Below are 20,423 nucleotides of genomic sequence, written 5' to 3'. Positions count from 1 at the left end.
GCCTTGGGAGTGCCTGGCTCACACCTTGTGATTCTCATAATCCAGTTTCCATTGGTAATACGGTGCCTGTATTCTCGATGGATCCTGAGCTACCATGGATGGGACACTGAATTCTGTTTTGATGGTGAATTCTGGAGATTGCTGCTAAGATGGTAATAGCCTACACTCTCAGAGTTTGTTAGAGTGAAGAAGTCAACAATATTTCCAGTGGACAGTGGGTAGGGCAGGTTGGGGACAGCTGGTCTGTAGGTATTTTAAGTACAGTTGACCCTTGGTGAACCTGGATTTGAACTGCACCAGTCCACTAATATGTAGATTTTTTCAATCAAATTTATACTGACTGTGCCTGCCTCTCCTGCCTCCCTTCCACCTCCTCCACCTCTTTTGCCTGTGCTACTCCTAAGACAGCAAGACCAACGCCCCCTCTTCCTCAGCCCTCTCAACATGAAGACAATGAGGATGAAGATATTTATGATGATCCACTTCCACTTAATGAATAGTAAACACATTTTTCTTTTAATTTTCTTAACAAAATTTTCTTTTCTCTAGCTTCCTAGATTGTAAGAATACAGTATATCATACATATAACAGGCAACACATGTGTTAATTGACTTCATGTTATTGGTAAGACTTCTGGTCAACAGTAGGCTATTGGTGGTTAAGTTTGGGGACTCAAAAGCTATATGCAGATTTGTCATTGCATAGGAGGTTGGCTCCTCTAACTGCCGAGCTGTTCAAAGGTCAATTGTACTGGCTGATATAGGTTTGGCTTTGTGTCCCCACCCAAAATCTCATCTGAATTATAACCCTATAATCCCCATGCATCATGGGAGGGACCTGATGGGAGGTGATTGAATCATGGGGGCGGTTCCCCCCCCATGCTGTTCTCATGACAGTGAGAGTATAGTTTCATAAGGGGTTTCCCCCTTCCTGCTTGCCCTCATTCTCTCTCCTGCTGCCCTGTGAAGAGGTGCCTTCCGCCATGATTGTAAGTTTCCTGAGGCCTCCCCAGTCATGCAGAACCTCTTTCTTTTATAAATTACCCAGTATCAGGTATATCCTTACAGCAGCACGACAACAGACTAGTACACTGCTCAAGACAATCTGCTGGGCAGGAAACCAACAGTGAGAGAGTCTTACAGAATCAGCTTTGGTCCAGTATGTAGGCTAGGGACTGGATTGGATGCCTGTATCTCAAGGGTTTCAGCCAAACACATCTGCAAGGATGAGTATTTCTGCAGAACCTAGCACAGTGCCTCACTGAAGTCTCAGCATCAGCCATCCTCCAGTTCAGGGTAGGAGGCCGCCAGCTGAATAAGAACTGTTCTTTCTGCTCATCCTCCTTCCTCTCTCGGCTTCTACCCGGTAAGGTCTGAAGCAGAAACTCAGGACTTAGAGAGGAAGAGAACAAGAACACAGTCAGCGAGGGCGGGACAGCACTGTCTCCTCCAGGAGTGAGCAACTGCCAATCACGAGCTCCGAGCAGAGGGAAGGAAGCCGGAATCCCAGATTTAAAACTAAAATTTATGTGATGAGGCTGGGCATGGTGGCTCACATCTGTAGTCCCAGCACTTTGGGAGGCCGAGGCAGGCAGATCCCTTGAGGTCAGGAGTTCGAGACCAGCCTGGCCAACATGGTGAAACCCGGCCTCTACTAAAAATACAAAAATTTAGCTAAGTGTGGTGGTGCACACCTGTAATCCCAGCTACTCAGGAAGCTGAGGCAGGAGAATCGCTTTAACCCGGGAGGTGGAAGTTGCAATGAGCCGAGATCATGCCACTGCACTCCAGCCTGGGTGAGGGAGTGAGACTCTGTCTTAAAAAAAAAAAAATTATGCGATGAATAATATCTTGGACTGGATGTTTTTAATTGTCCCACTGAGACAGTGTTTCATAATGTAAGAGTGGTAACACGTTGTCTTTTATCTAAGAGTAGGCCAATATCTAAGAGTCATACATCCTGTCCAAGTTTTCAACCAGAGGCAGGGGAAGATGAACCGGACTGAATATTTCTAATAAAGAACTAAGGGAAACAAAAAACTGAGTTTAAAAAAAAACAAAAAACAAAAACCTCTATATAACATAAATGCCCATTTTCTCCTGCCTCAGCCTCCTGAGTAGCTGGATTACAGGCATGTGCCACTACTCCTGGCTAATTTTGCATTTTTAGTAGAGACAGGATTTCTCCATGTTGGTCAGGCTGGTCTTGAACGCCCGACCTCAGGTGATTCGCTCACGGCCTCTTAAAGTGCTGGGATTACAAGTGTGAGTTACCGCACCTGGGCTAAATGCCCATTTTCTTTCTTTTCTTTTTTTTTTCTTCATTGTTTTGGAGACAGGGGTCTCGACACATTGCCCAGGCTGACCTCAAACTCCCAACTTCAAACAATCCTCCTGCCTCAACCTCCCAAGTAGCTAGAAGATTGAGTTTTAAGCCACAGACTGTGCTTGTTTAATGAACCAACTACATCTCCAGGTGAGGGTATTCAAGGTCACGGAACTGGTTCGTGGGCCCTTATTTTATAACTGACACACATGAGGGTTTATCTTACCCTCTTTTTGACATTTAATGCTCATAATATTGGTGCCTCTATTAAAACACAGATGGCACATATCCCATTTAAACCCAGTTCCATATAATCATTGTTCGCCACATGCAAGTTGGAATCTAAGAGGAACCAAAAACTGACCAGAAGACCTAATGCTTATCTTATGAAGACACTCTTGGCTTCACTTCTTACCTTCACCAGAAGGTCCTTTGCCTCCTTCTCCAGCCACCGTGGGTAAAAGGGATTGTCCATGCGGATGGAGTGGAAGAGCTCCTCCTCGTCCTGCCCGTGGAAAGGCGACTGGCCAATCAGCATCTCGTAAAGGAGAACCCCGAAGGACCACCAGTCCACAGAGTGGTTATATCGCTGACCCAGTAAGATCTGCGCAGCCAAAAGGCAGACACGAAATTAATAGGAATGAGGCTGAGGAGTGACAATGCTTCCTGAGCGTTCCAAGGCCACTCAGTAAATGGTGGAGGATGGTGTGCGGTTGCAACAAAGATCACCCTGAAAACTATCTCTTCAGAAGCCAATGACTGGATAGCAATGTCTACACAATGCTGACATTTTTGAGTTTGAGTCTGAGCAAACACTTCTTAGTTTCAATTTGTACTTTTCCTCTGGTTGTAAAGAAACAATGAAACGATGCCATTCGTTTTTATTTTCCCATCAGTGACATGAGAACTTAGGTAGCAGATATTGAACCTAGGAAAGCTGATATGTGTCTAAGTTCTTCAGTGGCTCTGGTGTAAGCCTCGAAACCAAGCCTTCGTGCTTTGCTGACTTGTACTGTCCTGAGTCTTTGCATAAACTCTCTGTAGTAATCAAGCATCCAAAGAGGCCATCTGGACAGTTCCCTTCCTTAAAGCCTGGCTCTCTATGACCGTTCAGTTCAGGAGGCACAACTGTAATCACCGATAGGCAGAATCCAGTTGTGTCCTGTGCCAGGAAAGAGAACCGAGGATAGCAAAGTGCTCAAATCTAGGCCAGATGCAGTGGCTCACCCCTGTAATCCCAGCATTTTGGGAGGCCAAGGCGACTGGATCACCTGAGGTTGGGAGTTCGAGACCAGCCTGGCCAACACGGTGAAACCCCATCTCTACTAAAAATACAAAAATTAACCAGGCGTGGTGGTGGGAGCTTGTAATCCCAGCTACTGGAGAAGCTGAGGCAGAGGTTGCAGTGAGCCAAGATCATGCCACTGCACTATAGCCTCGGCAACAAGAGAGAAACTCCATCTCAAAAACAACAACAAAAAAACCCCAAAGCACTCAAATCCAGAAATGAGAGATCTCTCAGAGCTACCTACAGCTCAATAGCGGGGTCTGAGTCTATCTGTTAGGGAGGAGGATTTAAAGTCTGGAAACCTACCTAATATTTTGAAAGATTTCTATCCTTTCACCAACCCACTCTTCTGGCAAAAAAGGCTTTGTATGTTCATCTTTCAATGAATTCCTTTTTGGACTTTGGAAGGTAGAGGGCACATGCCATTCTGCTCAGCGCCTGACATCCCAACAAACTGTGCCTAAGCTTCTCTGAGATGCTGCATGGTAGGATCCATCCATGGATGCAGAAATAAGGAAAATGTGCTGGTGGGTAAATTACCAATGGAAATAAAACCAGTAGGTAGAGGAGACAGTTGCACTCGCTTGCTCACTGCAGCATCATTCACAATAGCCAAGATATGGAATCTAAGTGTCCATCAGTGGATAAATGGATAAAGAAACTGTGCTATATATACACAGTGGAGTATCAGCGCTGAAAAAGGAGAAAAATCTCCATTTGCAACAACATGGATGAACCTGGAAAACATTATGTTGAGTGAAGCAAGCCAGGCACAGAAAAACAAATACTGCAAGATGTCATTTATACGTGAAATGTAAACACATTGAATTTATAGAAGCTGAGAGGGGCAGTTCCCAGGGTCTGGGCGGAGGGTGGGGAGGAGGGATAGGGAAGGCATTGAAAAAAAAATGTGGTACAACCACACAGTGGAATATTATTCAGCCTTAAAGGAGAAGGGAAACCTGTCACACACTACCTGATAACATTATGCTAAGTGAAATAAGCCAGGCAGGGAAAGACAAATACTGAATGATTCCATTTACATACGGTACCTAAAGTATTAGTTGAGGTTTTTGCCCTGACTTTCAGTGAAAAAAAACATAATTACTTCTGCACCAACCTAATAGTTAAATTCTAGAGACAGGAAGTGGAATGGTGGCTGCCAGGAGCTGTGGGGAGGGGGAATGGGGGTCTAGTTTTTGATGGGGACAGAGTTTTGGTTTTTCAAGATGAAAACCTTCTTGAAAGGTTGATTGATTGCAAAGGAGATTGATTGCACAGCTATACAATACACTTAATTTTATTTATTTATTTATTTTTGAGATGGAGTCTTGCTCTGTCACCCAGGCTGGAGTGCAGTGGCACAATCTTGGCTCAGTACAACCTCTGCCTCCTGGGTTCAAGCGATTCTCCTGCCTCGGCCTCCTGAATAGTTGGGATTACAGGTACATGCCACCATGCCTGGCTAATTTTTGTCTTTTTGGTAGAGACGGGGTTTCATCACGTTGGTCAGGCTGGTCTGGAACTCCTGACCTCAAGTGATCCACCCGCCTTGGCCTCCAAAGTGCTGGGGTGAACCGTGCCTGGCACTATTTTTAACATTACTGAACTGTACACAAAAATAGTTCAGATGGTAAATTTCATGTTATGTGCATTTTCCCACAATTAAAAACAAAACACTGGGACATAGTAGTGGCACATAAAATTTTTTTAATGGAAAAGAGGGGAAAAAAATCTTTGCCAATTCATGACTGCTGCTCCAAGGATGAGTTGCAGGCAAGTTGCTTTTGGCCAAAACAAAATGGAGAAGGGATAATAGGATTGAGGCACTAAACTTAAAAGCAAGACAGTCGGACTCTTTTGGGGATGAACATCTGTTCTACCTTGTAATGTGTTCGGGCTTAGCTGGGTGCATTTGTGAATAGACACACGTAAATACACACACACACACACACACACACACACCCGCAGAAGGTATTTTGTTGTTGGCGCCACTCATATCAAATGGAATTTTTCTCTTCCTTCTTTAATGGGGCCTTTGGAATGAGTGGCAGAATTGTAGCACTGATGGCCTCGGAAAGAAAATGACACTGCAATTCCAGCCATTCTCCCAGCACGTTGGGAGGCTGAGGCGGGTGGATCACCTGAGGTCAAGAGTTTGAGACCAGCCTGGCTAACATGGTGAAACCCCGTCTCTACTAAAAACACAGAAATTAGCTGGGTGTGGTGGCACATGCCTGTAATCCCAGCTACTCGGGAGGCTGAGGTGGGAGAATCACTTGAACCCAGGAGGTGGAGGCTGTAGTGAGCCGAGATCATGCCTCTGCACTCCAGCCTAGGTGATAGAGCAAGACTCTGTCTCAAAAAAAAAAACAAAACAAAAAAAACAAAAAACCAAAAAACCTAGGTATTCCACTATTTTCTAGGAAAGCCGCATTATTTGATGTTGGTGAGCTTTTTTAGATGGAACAGATTGATGTGCTTGGCAAGCCCATCTCTGACCCTCCACCACCCCTGGCCCCCTCCTGGGAGACAGATCAGTGCTAAGTGAGGTCCAGGGGTGCTGTGCAGTGCCTCTAAGGCAGGCTTGCTAAACGAATAGAAGAACAATATCAACAGCAGCACAACAGTTTTGCTGACTATATAAAATGTCACGGGCTCTACTTCTGGCTTAATCCCTTCTAGCATAGTTTCAGGAGGCCCCTTTAACCCACTCACTTCACAAATGAGAAATTTGTGAGAAACAGGAATCATATCTGGCCCGCTTTTTACAAGCTTCTTGTGAGGATCCAATGAAAAGTTGCGAAGTCAAGATGATTCGTCTTATGGGACGACTATAAATGCTATGATAAATATCTGTTTTGATGGTGTGCTTGTCCCTATTTCTGAAAATAAAGATCGAGTTACAAACAGAATTTTGCAACCTGTTACTAATTTCCAATATAAAAATGCTACTCGCTACTCTTACCTCAATGCTAAAGTTTACTTTATAATTTAGAAAAAATAGACTTTGCCTTGAGGAATCATCTGAAAGTAGATCCAAGGAGAATTATAAAGAAATTTAAGATGCACCCAACACAATCTTTGCTCAATTTGCTGGGCCAGGGAAACATGCAATTTCTGAGACTTGCCACAAGGCGGCGTCAAAGCAAACAGAAACCACATATCTTTGTAAACAACTTCATTTTGGCAGGACAAACAGAAAATTTGGAAGGACAGGAGACAGCTGTGGTGGAAATTAAGCCTTCAAAGCTTGGCGATGTTAGTAAAAAAAATTCAGTTTTACCTTAGGAGGAAGAAGCAAAATGCAAACTCACACGCAACAGAGGGTTCACTTCAGGAATACTGACACATGTTAGGAGTTTTGCAGACATTATGTCTTTTATCGATAAGAACTCCCCGAGCTAGGCACAGTTATCCCTCTTGTATAGGGGGTGATGGCTGGGCTTAGAAAGGCCAAAGGTCTTATTTAAAGTCTCTTAGTTAGTGAGCTGAGAGCGACGTTCTGAATCTGGTCTTTTAGGATTTTACTACGTGATGTTCCTTCCATATTGTAATGTGCCTCTTGGTTTTAAACCTCAAGCTGTCATGCTCACACCATGCTCAATTTCTTATTTCATTTTATATTTTTTAGACAGAGTCTCTCTTTGTTGGCCAGGCTGGAGTGCAGTGGTGCGATCTCAGATCACTGCAACTTCTACCTCCTGGGTTCATGTGATTCTCCTACTTCAGTCTCCTGGGGAGCTGGAATTATGGGTGCGTGCCACCACATCCAGCTAATTTTTGTATTTTTAGTAGAGACAGGGTTTCACCATTTTGGACGGCTGGTCTCAAACTCCTGATCTCAGGTGATCCGCCTGCCTTGACCTCCCAAAGTGCTGGGATTACAGGCATGAGCCACTGTGCCCGGCCCATGCTCGATTTTTACAGAGACTGTGGTGGAGAAACACCAGCAAGGATGGCCCCTTTCTCTGTCAGCCCTGGGACCTCGCCTCATTGTGATCTCTTCTTCTGTTCTTTTTCCTCCCTCGCTTTGACCCAAAGAATCAGAGGCACAGCTCAAAATGCACAATGAAATCTGAGAAAGCACCAAGAGAGGAACAGTGGTTTTACCAGATGCTGGAGCAAGCCGCATCTGTTCTCCTTCAGCCTCAGGAGCTGGGACGTCGGGTCTGGACAGGTGGGGCTCTGCCACCACCATGTGCAACTGGGTGAGTGCTGCCCCCGCACTCAGGGACCTCCCGGGGCCAATACCAGTGTGGTTTCCAGGCGAGTGCTGCCCCCACACTTAGCGACCTCTCCCGGCCAATACCAGTGTGGTTTCCAGGCAAGTGCTACCCCCGCACTCAGTGACCTCCCGGGGCCAATACCAGTGCGGTTTCCAGGCGAGTGCTACCCCTGCACTCAGCAACCTCCCAGGGCCAATACCAGTGTGGTTTCCAGGCGAGTGCTGCCCCAGCACTCAGCGACCTCCCCGGGCCAATACCAGTGTGGTTTCCAGGGAACTCTGACTTTCTCCATGCATTGCAATCCCAACTGCATTTACTGAGTGTCTAGTGTGCCACAGAAAGTATGATGCTTCCGGCTGGGTGCGGTGGCTCACGCCTGCAATCCCAGCACTTTGGGAGGCCGAGGTGGGCAGATCATGATGTCTGGAGATCAAGACCATCCTGGCCAACATGGTGAAACCCCGTATCTACTACAAATACAAAAATTAGCCAGGCGTGTTGGCGGGTGCCTGTAGTCCCAGTTACTCCGGAGGCTGAGGCAGGAGAATCGCTTGAACCTGGGAGGTGGAGGTTGCAGTGAGCTGAGATCGTGCCACTGCTCTCCAGTCTGGCGACAGAGCAAGACTCTGCCAAAAACAAACAAACAAACAAATGCTATTTCCCTGTTTAACTGCGTTCCTATTCTTTGTCAAAATGAGTTTGGACCTCCAAAGAGACATCAGCCTCTCTTTGCTCCTATTATAGGAACACAGGGGGAACAGTGGGGCTTCTGGGAGGTACTTTAGCCCTCAGGAGGCGCAGCCTAGTGAGGCGGTCCCCAGTCGCGGGAGCACAGGTCTGGTTTTCATGTGTGGCTCCTGATGTTGCTCTGAAATGCATGAGCTTCTGAGATTTGAGTTCTCCCGACAGGAACGATGGGTGCCTGTCAGAGAGACTCCATGGCCTCTGTCCCAGCTGCTGCGTGTTCCTGTGTTTTCATTCTCTGCCTCACCCGGTTGGCTTTCCCCAGGCCCAGACTCTGCTCCCTGAAGGTGCTCACAGACACGTTCATAGGAGAGACAGCAGCGGAACACTCGTCAGGACCCCGCAGGGCAGCCTCAACTTAGAACCACGCAAGAGAGGCGAACATTTCCCTGCGGCACCGAGGAGGGGGAAACTGCTCCAGTTTTGTTTCCTTTTTGAGGGAAAAAGGGGCAATGGGGAATTGAGAGAGACGAAGGAAAACTTCCCCAAGCGGATGGAGGGAGGGGAGCCTCAGACCAGGCGCGGATTCTTCCAGGTAAAGAAGGGGGAAGCTGGGGAGGGTTATTTAGCAAAAGATGCCCAGAGGTGGGGAATCCAGTACACATTTAGAGATGAACTTTTAGGCTGCTTGGCTTGGTGTGGTCGTTGATTCAGGAAGCAGCTGAGGGCTGCTGCTCCAGCCTGTGTGTGGGTGGATAAGCCGTGGTCCCTGATGGGGAGAAGCTCAATAGATTGGTCAGGTGGATGCAGAGGTGCTGTGGCTGCACAGGGAAGGGGACAGCTGGCGACTCCTAAAGCTGGCGGCAACTTTAGGGAGAAGGTGACTGTGTTCCAGGGGAGGATCACAGACCAAGGATGTGCAATGGCAGAGAGGCACAGTGTGGTCTGGCCAGGGCAGGTAGCATATATATATATATATATATTATTTTTTTTTTTTAATTTTTTTTTTTTGAGTCAGAGTCTCGCTCTGTCACCAGGCTGGAATGCAGTGGCGCGATCTCAGCTCACTGCAACCTCTGCCTCCCAGGTTCAGGCAATTCCCCTGCCTCAGCCTCCTGAGTAGCTGGGACTACAGGCAGCCGCCACCATGCCCGGCTAATTTTTTGTATTTTAGTAGACACAGGGTTTCACCACGTTGGCCAGGATGGTCTCGATCTCGATCTCCCCACCTCAGCCTCCCAAAATGCTGGGATTACAGGCGTGAGCCACTGTGCCCGGCCGCACTTAAATTTTTTAAAAGAATTCTTCTATTCGTAGGTAGCAATTTAACGTGGCAGCACATGTTCTTAGGGACCCACATTCAGGACTGTGACTGGCACCCAGCTGAGAATGGGGACTCCTTGAGAATATTGGAGGTGGGTCTGCACAGCACAGAGGAGAATCTGGAGACCTGGCTGGTCTGTGGCCTCTGGGGGTGCGTGTACCCAGGGGTGGCCCAGACCATCCCAGACATGACAAGAAAATTTGAACTTGCATTTGTAATACATCCATTAAAAAAAATCTAAAATGAGGAAGAATTGAGGCTTCATGACTATCTACCATTTAGAGTGACACGGGTACCCTCATTGAGAAACTGAAACAGGAAGTGACGAATCCTGGGGGGAGAGGGAGGCTGCATCTCAGAGGGAGCTCCGTGGTGACTCAGCTTATCCGTTTATTTTCCATGCATCATAAATTGTGCTATCGTTTTGGGTTCTGATTTTTTCTTTTTTTGAGAGAGAGTCTCGCTCTGTCACCCAGGCTGGAATGCAGTGGTGCAATCTTGGCTCACTGCAACCTCCGCCTCACAGGTTCAAGCGATTCTCATGCCTCAGCCTCCTGAATAGATGGGATTACAAGCGCCTGCCACCACACCAGGCTAATTTTTGTGTTTTCAGTAGACACAGGGTTTTGCCATGTTGGTCAGGGGTTTCACCATGTTGGCCAGGCTGGTCTTGAACTCCTGACCTCAGGTGATCCACCCACCTCGGCCTCCCAAAGTGCTGGGATTACAGGCGCCTACCACCATGCCTGGCTAATTTTTGTATTTTTAGTAGAGATGGGGTTTTGCCATCTTGCCCAGGCTGGTCTTGAACTCCTGGGCTCAAGTGATCTGCCCACCTCAGCCTCTCAAAGTGCTGGGATTACAGGTGTGAGCCATCACGCTTGGCCTGAGTGCTGTTTTAACTAAATAAATTTTTACAAAATAACAAGGCCTTATGAAGTTATCTGCAAAGAGGCTTGGGCTGAAGGTAACACTGCAATAGCAATGCAAACATAACATTTGGATGAAGCTAATTTCGCACTAAAATAATGCTTCCTTAAGCAGAACATGAGAAAATGGCAACACTGATGTTTTGATTTCTCCCAGGGCAAGCTCTCTGTCAGCCACATATGATGAAGCTAAAAACAATGATGTTTTAGCCAACAGAAGATTGGTTAAGAAAATGGAATATATCAAAAACACTGCTTTTAATTATGGACTTATATCTACTATTGTCAGTGATGTCCTTGCCTTAGTGCATATGATAATGTCTGTTTATAATTATACCTTCAGGAAGTGTATTTTCCAGCTATTATAACCATTAAAACCCAGAACTGAAATAAACAGGGGGGGGCGGAGCAAGATGGCCGAATAGGAAGAGCTCCAGTCTCCAACTCCCAGCACAAGCGACACAGAAGACCGGTGATTTCTGCATTCTCAACTGAGGTACTGGGGTCATCTCACTAGGGAGTGCCGGACAATCGGTGCTGGTCAGCTGCTGCAGCCCGACCAGTGAGAGCTGAAGCAGGGCGAGGCATCGCCTCACCTGGGAAGCACAAGGGGGAAGGGAATCCCTTTTCCTAGCCAGGGGAACTGAGACACACAACACCTGGAAAATCGGGTGACTCCCACCCCAATACTGTGCTTTAAGCAAACGGGCACACCAGGAGATTATAACCCACATCTGGCCGGGAGGGTCCCACGCCCACGGAGCGTCCCTCATTGCTAGCACAGCAGTCTGCGATCTAACTGCAAGGCAGCAGCGAGGCTGGGGGAGGGGCGCCCACCATTGCTGAGGCTTAAGTAGGTAAACAAAGCCGCTGGGAAGCTCCAACTGGGTGGAGCTCACAGCAGCTCAAGGAAACCTGCCTGTCTCTGTAGACTCCACCTCTGGGGACAGGGCACAGCTAAACAACAACAACAAAAGCAGCAGAAACCTCTGCAGATGCAAACGACTCTGTCTGACAGCTTTGAAGAGACCAGTGGATCTCCCAACACCGAGGTTGAGATCTGAGAACGGACAGACTGCCTGCTCAAGTGGGTCCCTGACCCCTGAGTAGCCTAACTGGGAGACATCCCCCACTAGGGGCAGTCTGACACCCCACACCTCACAGGCTGGAGTACACCCCTGAGAGGAAGCTTCCAAAGTAAGAATCAGACAGGTACACTCGATGTTCAGCAATATTCTATCTTCTGCAAACTCTGCTGCTGATACCCAGGCAAACAGGGTCTGGAGTGGACCTCAAGCAATCTCCAACAGACCTACAGCTGAGGGTCCTGACTGTTAGAAGGAAAACTATCAAACAGGAAGGATACCTGTACCAAAACCCCATCAGTACGTCACCATCATCAAAGACCAGAGACAGATAAAACCACAAAGATGGGGGAAAAGCAGGGCAGAAAAGCTGGAAATTCAAAAAATAAGAGTGCATCTCCCCCCGCAAAGGAGCACAGCTCATCGCCAGCAACGGATCAAAGCTGGTCAGAGAATGACTTTGACGAGATGAGAGAAGAAGGCTTCAGTCCATCAAACTTCTCAGAGCTAAAGGAGGAATTACGTACCCAGTGCAAAATAACTAAAAATCTTGAAAAAAGAGTGGAAGAATTGATAGCTAGACTAATTAATGCAGAGAAGGTCATAAACAAAATGACAGAGATGAAAACCATGACACGAGAAATACGTGACAAAAGCACAAGCTTCAGTAACCGACTCGATCAACTGGAAGAAAAAGTATCAGCGATTGAGGATTGAATGAATGAAATGAAGTGAGAAGAGAAACCAAAAGAAAAAAGAAGAGAAAGAAATGAACAAAGCCTGCAAGAAGTATGGGATTATGTAAAAAGACCAAATCTACGTCTGATTGGGGTGCCTGAAAGTGAGGGGGAAAATGGAACCAAGTGGAAAACACTCTTCAGGATATCATCCAGGAGAACTTCCCCAACCTAGTAGGGCAGGCCAACATTCAAATTCAGGAAATACAGAGAACGCCACAAAGATACTCCTCCAGAAGAGCAACTCCAAGACACATAATTGCCAGATTCACCAAAGTTGAAATGAAGGAAAAAATCTTCAGAGCAGCCAGAGAGAAAGGTCGGGTTACCCACAAAGGGAAGCCCATCAGACTAAAAGCAGATCTCTCGGCAGAAACTCTACAAGCCAGAAGAGAGTGGGGGCCAATATTCAACATTCTTAAAGAAAAGAATTTTAAACCTAGAATTTCATATCCAGCCAAACTAAGTTTCATAAGAGAAGGAGAAATAAAATCCTTTATAGATAAGCAAATGCTTAGAGATTTTGTCAGCACCAGGCCAGCCTTACAGGAGACCCTGAAGGAAGCCCTAAACATGGAAAGGAACAACCGGTACCAGCCATTGCAAAAACATGCCAAAATGTAAAGACCATCGGGGCTAGGAAGAAACTGCATCAACTAACAAGCAAAATAACCAGTTAATATCATAATGGCAGGATCAAGTTCACACATAACAATATTAACCTTAAATGTAAATGGACTAAATGCTCCAATTAAAAGACACAGGCTGGCAAACTGGATAAAGAGTCAAGACCCATCAGTCTGCTGTATTCAGGAGACCCATCTCACATGCAGAGACATACATAGGCTCAAAATAAAGGGATGGAGGAAGATCTACCAAGCAAATGGAGAACAAAAAAAAGCAGGGGTTGCAATCCTAGTCTCTGATAAAACAGACTTTAAACCATCAAAGATCAAAAGAGACAAAGAAGGCCATTACACAATGGTAAAGGGATCAATTCAACAGGAAGAGCTAACTCTCCTAAATATATATGCACCCAATACAGGAGCACCCAGATTCATAAAGCAAGTCCTTAGAGACTTACAAAGAGACTTAGACTCCCATACAATAATAATGGGAGACTTCAACACTCCACTGTCAACATTAGACAGATCAACGAGACAGAAAGTTAACAAGGATATCCAGGAATTGAACTCATCTCTGCACCAAGCAGACCTAATAGACATCTATAGAACTCTCCACCCCAAATCAACAGAATATCATTCTTCTCAGCACCACATTGCACTTATTCCAAAATTGACCACATAATTGGAAGTAAAGCACTCCTCAGCAAATGTCAAAGAACAGAAATTATAACAAACTGTCTCTCAGACTACAGTGCAATCAAACTAGAACTCAGGACTAAGAAACTCAATCCAAACCGCTCAACTACATGGAAACTGAACAACCTGCTCCTGAATGACTACTGGGTACATAACGAAATGAAGGCAGAAATAAAGATGTTCTTTGAAACCAATGAGAACAAAGAGACAACATACCAGAATCTCTGGGACACATTTAAAGCAGTGTGCAGAGAGAAATCTATAGCACTAAATGCCCACAAGAGAAAGCAGGAAAGATCTAAAACTGACACTCTAACATCACAATTAAAAGAACTAGAGAGGCAAGAGCAAACACATTCAAAAGCTAGCAGAAGGCAAGAAATAACTAAGATCAGAGCAGAACTGAAGGAGATAGAGACACAAAAAACCCTCCAAAAAATCAATGAATCCAGGAATTGGTTTTTTGAAAAGATCAACAAAATTGACATACCACTAGCAAGACTAATAAAGAAGAAAAGAGAGAAGAATCAAATAGACACAATAAAAAATGATAAAGGGGATATCACCACCAACCCCACAGAAATACAAACTACCATCAGAGAATACTATAAACACCTCTACGCAAATCAACTAGAAAATCTAGAAGAAATGGATAATTTCCTGGACACTTACACTCTTCCAAGACTAAACCAGGAAGAAGTTGAATCCCTGAATAGACCAATAGCAGGCTCTGAAATTGAGGCAATATTAATAGCCTACCCACCAAAAAAAGTCCAGGACCAGATGGATTCACAGCTGAATTCTACCAGAGGTACAAGGAGGAGCTGGTACCATTCCTTCTGAAACTATTCCAATCAATAGAAAAAGAGGGAATCCTCCCTAACTCATTTTATGAGGCCAACATCATCCTGATACCAAAGCCTGGCAGAGACACAACAAAAAAAGAGAATTTTAGACCAATATCCCTGATGAACATCGATGCAAAAATCCTCAATAAAATACTGGCAAACCGGATTCAGCAGCACATCAAAAAGCTTATCCACCATGATCAAGTGGGCTTCATCCCTGGGATGCAAGGCTGGTTCAACATTCGCAAATCAATAAATGTAATCCAGCATATAAACAGAACCAAAGACAAGAACCACATGATTATCTCAATAGATGCAGAAAAGGCTTTTGACAAAACTCAACAGCCCTTCATGCTAAAAACGCTCAATAAATTCGGTATTGATGGAACGTACCTCAAAATAATAAGAGCTATTTATGACAAACCCACAGCCAATATCATACTGAATGGGCAAAAACTGGAAAAATTCCCTTTGAAAACTGGCACAAGACAGGGATGCCCTCTCTCACCACTCCTATTCAACATAGTGTTGGAAGTTCTGGCTAGGGCAATCAGGCAAGAGAAAGAAATAAAGGGTATTCAGTTAGGAAAAGAAGAAGTCAAACTGTCCCTGTCTGCAGATGACATGATTGTATATTTAGAAAACCCCATTGTCTCAGCCCAAAATCTCCTTAAGCTGATAAGCAACTTCAGCAAAGTCTCAGGATACAAAATTAATGTGCAAAAATCACAAGCATTCTTATACACCAGTAACAGACAAACAGAGAGCCAAATCAGGAATGAACTTCCATTCACAATTGCTTCAAAGAGAATAAAATACCTAGGAATCCAACTTACAAGGGATGTAAAGGACCTCTTCAAGGAGAACTACAAACCACTGCTCAGTGAAATCAAAGAGGACACAAACAAATGGAAGAACATACCATGCTCATGGATAGGAAGAATCAATATCGTGAAAATGGCCATACTGCCCAAGGTTATTTATAGATTCATTGCCATCCCCATCAAGCTACCAATGACTTTCTTCACAGAATTGGAAAAAACTGCTTTAAAGTTCATATGGAACCAAAAAAGAGCCTGCATTGCCAAGACAATTCTAAGTCATAAGAACAAAACCTGGAGGCATCACGCTACCTGACTTCAAACCATACTACAAGGCTACAGTAACCAAAACAGCATGGTACTGGTACCAAAACAGAGATATAGACCAATGGAACAGAACAGAGTCCTCAGAAATAATACCACACCTCTACAGCCATCTGATCTTTGACAAACCTGAGAGAAACAAGAAATAGGGAAAGGATTCCCTATTCAATAAATGGTGCTGGGAACATTGGCTAGCCATAAGTAGAAAGCTGAAAGTGGATCCTTTCCTTACCCCTTATATGAAGATTAATTCAAGATGGATTAGAGACTTAAATGTTAGACCTAATACCATAAAAACCCTAGAAGAAAATCTAGGTAGTACCATTCAGGACATAGGCATGGGCAAGGACTTCATGTCTAAAACACCAAAAGCAACGGCAGCAAAAGCCAAAATTGACAAATGGGATCTAATTAAACTAAAGAGCTTCTGCACAGCAAAAGAAACTACCATCAGAGTGAACAGGCAACCTACAGAATGGGAGAAAATTTTTGCAATCTACTCATCTGACAAAGGGCTAATATCCAGAATCTACAAAGAACTCAAACAAATTTACAAGAAAAAAACAACCCCATCAAAAGTGGGCAAAAGATATGAACAGACATTTCTCAAAAGAAGACATTCATACAGCCAACAGACACATGAAAAATGCTCATCATCACTGGCCATCAGAGAAATGCAAATCAAAACCACAATGAGATACCATCTCACACCAGTTAGAATGGCAATCATTCAAAAGTCAGGAAACAACAGGTGTTGGAGAGGATGTGGAGAAATAGGAACACTTTTACACTGTTGGTGGGATTGTAAACTAGTTCAACCATTATGGAAAACAGTATGGCAATTCCTCAATGATCTAGAACTAGATGTACCATATGACCCAGCCATCCCACTACTGGGTATATACCCAAAGGATTATAAATCATGCTGCTATAAAGACACATGCACATGTATGTTTATTGCGGCACTATTCACAATAGCAAAGACTTGGAATCAACCCAAATGTCCATCTGTGACAGACTGGATTAAGAAAATGTGGCACATATACACCATGGAATACTATGCAGCCATTAAAAACGATGAGTTTGCGTCCTTTGTAGGGACATGGATGCAGCTGGAAACCATCATTCTTAGCAAACTATCACAAGAAGAGAAAACCAAACACCGCATGTTCTCACTCACAGGTGGGAACTGAACAATGAGATCACTTGGACTCGGGAAGGGGAACATCACACACCGGGGCCTATCATGGGGAGGGGGAGGGGGGAGGGATTGCATTGGGAGTTATACCTGATGTAAATGACGAATTGATGGGTGCTGACGAGTTGATGGGTGCAGCACACCAACATGGCACAAGTATACATATGTAACAAACCTGCACGTTGTGCACATGTACCCTAGAACTTAAAGTATAATAATAATAATAATAATAAAGAAAGAAATAAACAAATCAGACCTTTCCATCCTAGAGTCCTAAAGTGTGAAACCAAGATTATTTTCTTTTTTTTTTTTTTGAGACAGAGTCTTGCTCTGTCACCCAGGCTGCAGTGCAATGGCTCTGTCTCAGCTCACTGCAACCTCCACCTCCCGGGTTCAAATGATTCTCCTGCCTCAGCCTCCTGAGTAGCTGGGATTACAGGCACCTGCCATCATGCCCAGCTATTTTTTTGCTTTTGTATTTTTAGTAGAGACGGAGTTTCACCATGTTGGCCAGGCTGGTCTCAAATTCCTGACCTCGTGATCCACTCGCCTTGGCTTCCCAAAGTGCTGGGATTACAGGTGTGAGCCACTGCACCTGGCTGAAACCAAGATTTTTAAAAAGTTATTTAATCTCATTATTTTAATGAGGCATAGATATTTTTGTAGTATCAATGAATATAATACAATTTAGTTATTTTATACTACATATTATTGTTAGTGTAATCTGATCATATTCCTTTTTAGGCATTGATAACACACAGACTTAGTTGGTGACAATGTATATGATTCATATATAAACAGATAGATCTTGGGGATGCTTTTCTAACTGATCAAAAGGCATGAACACATGTAAAGAGCATGCCCTGGTGATGGATGATAAGGAAGGAAAGCAGATGGAAGGGTGTCACCAAGAGCCAGGCAAGAGATGCTCATGTTCTGCACTGGGGTAATAGCAGTAAGGGCGGGGAGGACCTGGAGATTTGTGGGGAGCTGGATCAAGGGGATTTCTTTGAACTTGGAGAAGGAATTAAGGGAGAGTCCGAATGCAGTCACAAGTTTAGGAGAATGAACGGACATGAGAGGGTCCAATTTTAGAAGGTCTTGGTGTTTGGGTGGATTTGAGGGTTAAGAAAGGGGGGAAATTTGGATATTTCCTAGTTTTCTCTCTAGAAGACTGGATGGATGACACATAATTCACCAAGAAAGAAAAAGAAGGAAAGAGGGAAGTAGGGAGCAAGTTCAACAGAGAGTGTTGTGGACCTACTGTCTTTGAAGGACTCATGCATTTACTTTCAGGTCTCAAGCAGGAAAGTGGATGTAGTGTCTGCGGCAGGAAGAAGTGCAGGTGGGCCATATTGACTCTAGAGCAAAGACGACAGTCATCAATGAAGTTGCTCATGGAGGATGTAGAGTAAGAAGGGAAGAGGACCAAGTACTGAATCACGTGGAGACAAGCATATGTGAAAGACAAGATGGGAGTGAAGCTGCAGAGAGAAGCAAGCTGTGGAAGCCGAATTCTGCAAGGAGCAGATGGAAATTGGGAAGGAAGGTTTGCCATGGAAAAGACCCGGCACCCAACATCTGTTGACAGGAATGCATCAGAGTAAGGCAGCCACACCAAGGTGTTGTAAGGTGAAGAGGAAAGAAATTGAAGTGGCTCACGTGAGACTGAGGGAGTGACAAAGGAGACTGTTGCTGGGGATGGCAGTGAGGGTGGTCTGAGCAAAGTGCATGCGGGCATATTTCAGAATTATTATGAAGGGGAATTCAGTAATTGAGTTGAGTCTCTCCTCTCAGGTCCCCTTCACTCATGCTTTGATAAGCTTTGGTTTCACTTCAAAATGAAAATGGTTTATAGCATCAATACCTGTATCTGTGCCAACCTGAATGAAACACAGATTTCTATGATCAGAAAGTTATTTAATCAATCAGCCTCACTCTGTGAGTTCAACAATGCTATGTAAGCTAAAAGCCATCATTCCTCATGGAACACAGGCCAAGGCTAAATTCAAATTACATATCACCCAACCACAGGGCAAAGCTACATAGTTCTAGGACTCACATGGCCACAACTCCTTTGGCAATGACAGGAACTTGCTGCTGAATCATTTAACCCAGGAAATCAGAGGTCTGCCAGAGTCTTTATCAAACAACCATCCCCAATCACACGTTTATTAGTTAGTTCATCCATTTACTCTTCTAGAAGGTATCTATTAGCATCTTAATGTGCCGAGACCTGCACTACATCCTTACATGTAAAAGTGAACAAGATCATACAAATCTACCCATGAGAGAAGATGGCATAGAACCGTGTACACTTTGGATGGACATCAGTTTCCTGGCTTTGACATTGTACCACAGCTATGTGAGATGTGACCAGTGGGGGAAACTGGATGAAGGGCACAGTCAGGAGATGTTTCTGGACTATGTTTTGCAAATTCCTGTGAATCTACAATTATTTCAAAATGAAAATTTAAAAAAAGTGAATATGAAACTGTCCATGACTGCAGAGCAAACATCCAGTCATGCAGGGAGATTTGAAGATGAAAAAGCAACCAGGACAAGTGCTGTGCCATGGGAAAGACCAAGTGGGAAGGGCGTCAGTAATCTCCCTGGGTGGGTAGCTGGGGAGGATTCTGTGAAAAGGGTAGAGCTGGGTTTAGTTGGATTGACAAATGCCTTCTGTGCAAATGTCATTTCTCTGTGTGTTCAGGATGTGACAGCAATGTCTTCTTCTTATTTTTTTAATGGGGGTGGGGTGAGTTTTAACTTTCACACTCTTTCTCATTTAATGCTTGCAATAACACCATGACATCAGCATTATACTCATTTCACAGAAGAGGAAATGGAGGTCAGTGAGTGTCCGGAGCCATGAGGCCCGGAATTAGCCAACCTCTGTTGCTTGATCTCCGCAAAGCGGAGACAAGACAGCACATTTCCAGGTTCTTTATTACAAACCCTTCCTGCGCGCGCCTAAACTGTTCCTGCGCACGCCCAAAGCTTTTCCCGCGCGCGCCTAAGTTTTTCCCGCGCACGCCTAAACTGTTCCCGCGTGCGCCAACCTTTCCCGTGCGCACGCAAACATTTTCCCGCCCAGGAAGATATGCAACCTAGGGCGTAGGCGCGATCCCGCGCCCGGGAAAAGTACAAACCCATGGCGCATGCGTGATTGTAATTTGAGAAGACCCGGCCCCCCATCACCGCCCTGGCCCAACCTCTTCCCCTGCCAGCCTATATAAGGCATGACCCTACATTCAATAAATGAGACTTGATCAGGCTATTTGTCTTGTCTCCATTTCTCATGTTTTC

At 44.9% G+C, this 20,423-nt stretch overlaps 1 protein-coding gene and 1 long non-coding RNA gene across 8 annotated transcripts in view; one reads left to right on the top strand and one right to left on the bottom strand.

Moving 5' to 3' along the window:
• Positions 1 to 20,423, bottom strand: part of PRKCQ (protein kinase C theta) — a 156,365-nt gene that overhangs the window by 11,319 nt on the left and 124,623 nt on the right. For all 7 annotated transcript variants that reach the window (XM_033209993.1, XM_033209989.1, XM_033209992.1 and 4 more), the window contains one exon: positions 2,741 to 2,929. In XM_033209993.1, the coding sequence (XP_033065884.1) occupies positions 2,741 to 2,929 (189 nt within the window). The remainder of the gene's footprint in view (positions 1 to 2,740; positions 2,930 to 20,423) is intronic.
• On the top strand, positions 5,982 to 20,003 carry LOC117082868. Its single transcript, XR_004436805.1, has 5 exons — positions 5,982 to 7,369; positions 7,658 to 7,824; positions 8,852 to 9,121; positions 11,123 to 11,251; positions 18,285 to 20,003. It is a non-coding gene; the product is annotated as an uncharacterized LOC117082868 (long non-coding RNA).

The sequence above is a fragment of the Trachypithecus francoisi genome, unplaced genomic scaffold, assembly GCF_009764315.1.
Source record: "Trachypithecus francoisi isolate TF-2019V2 unplaced genomic scaffold, Tfra_2.0 Lachesis_group9, whole genome shotgun sequence".
NCBI lineage: Eukaryota > Metazoa > Chordata > Mammalia > Primates > Cercopithecidae > Trachypithecus > Trachypithecus francoisi.
The sequence above is the reverse complement of the archived record's forward strand: the minus strand, read 5'-3'. Positions and strand labels throughout refer to the sequence as shown.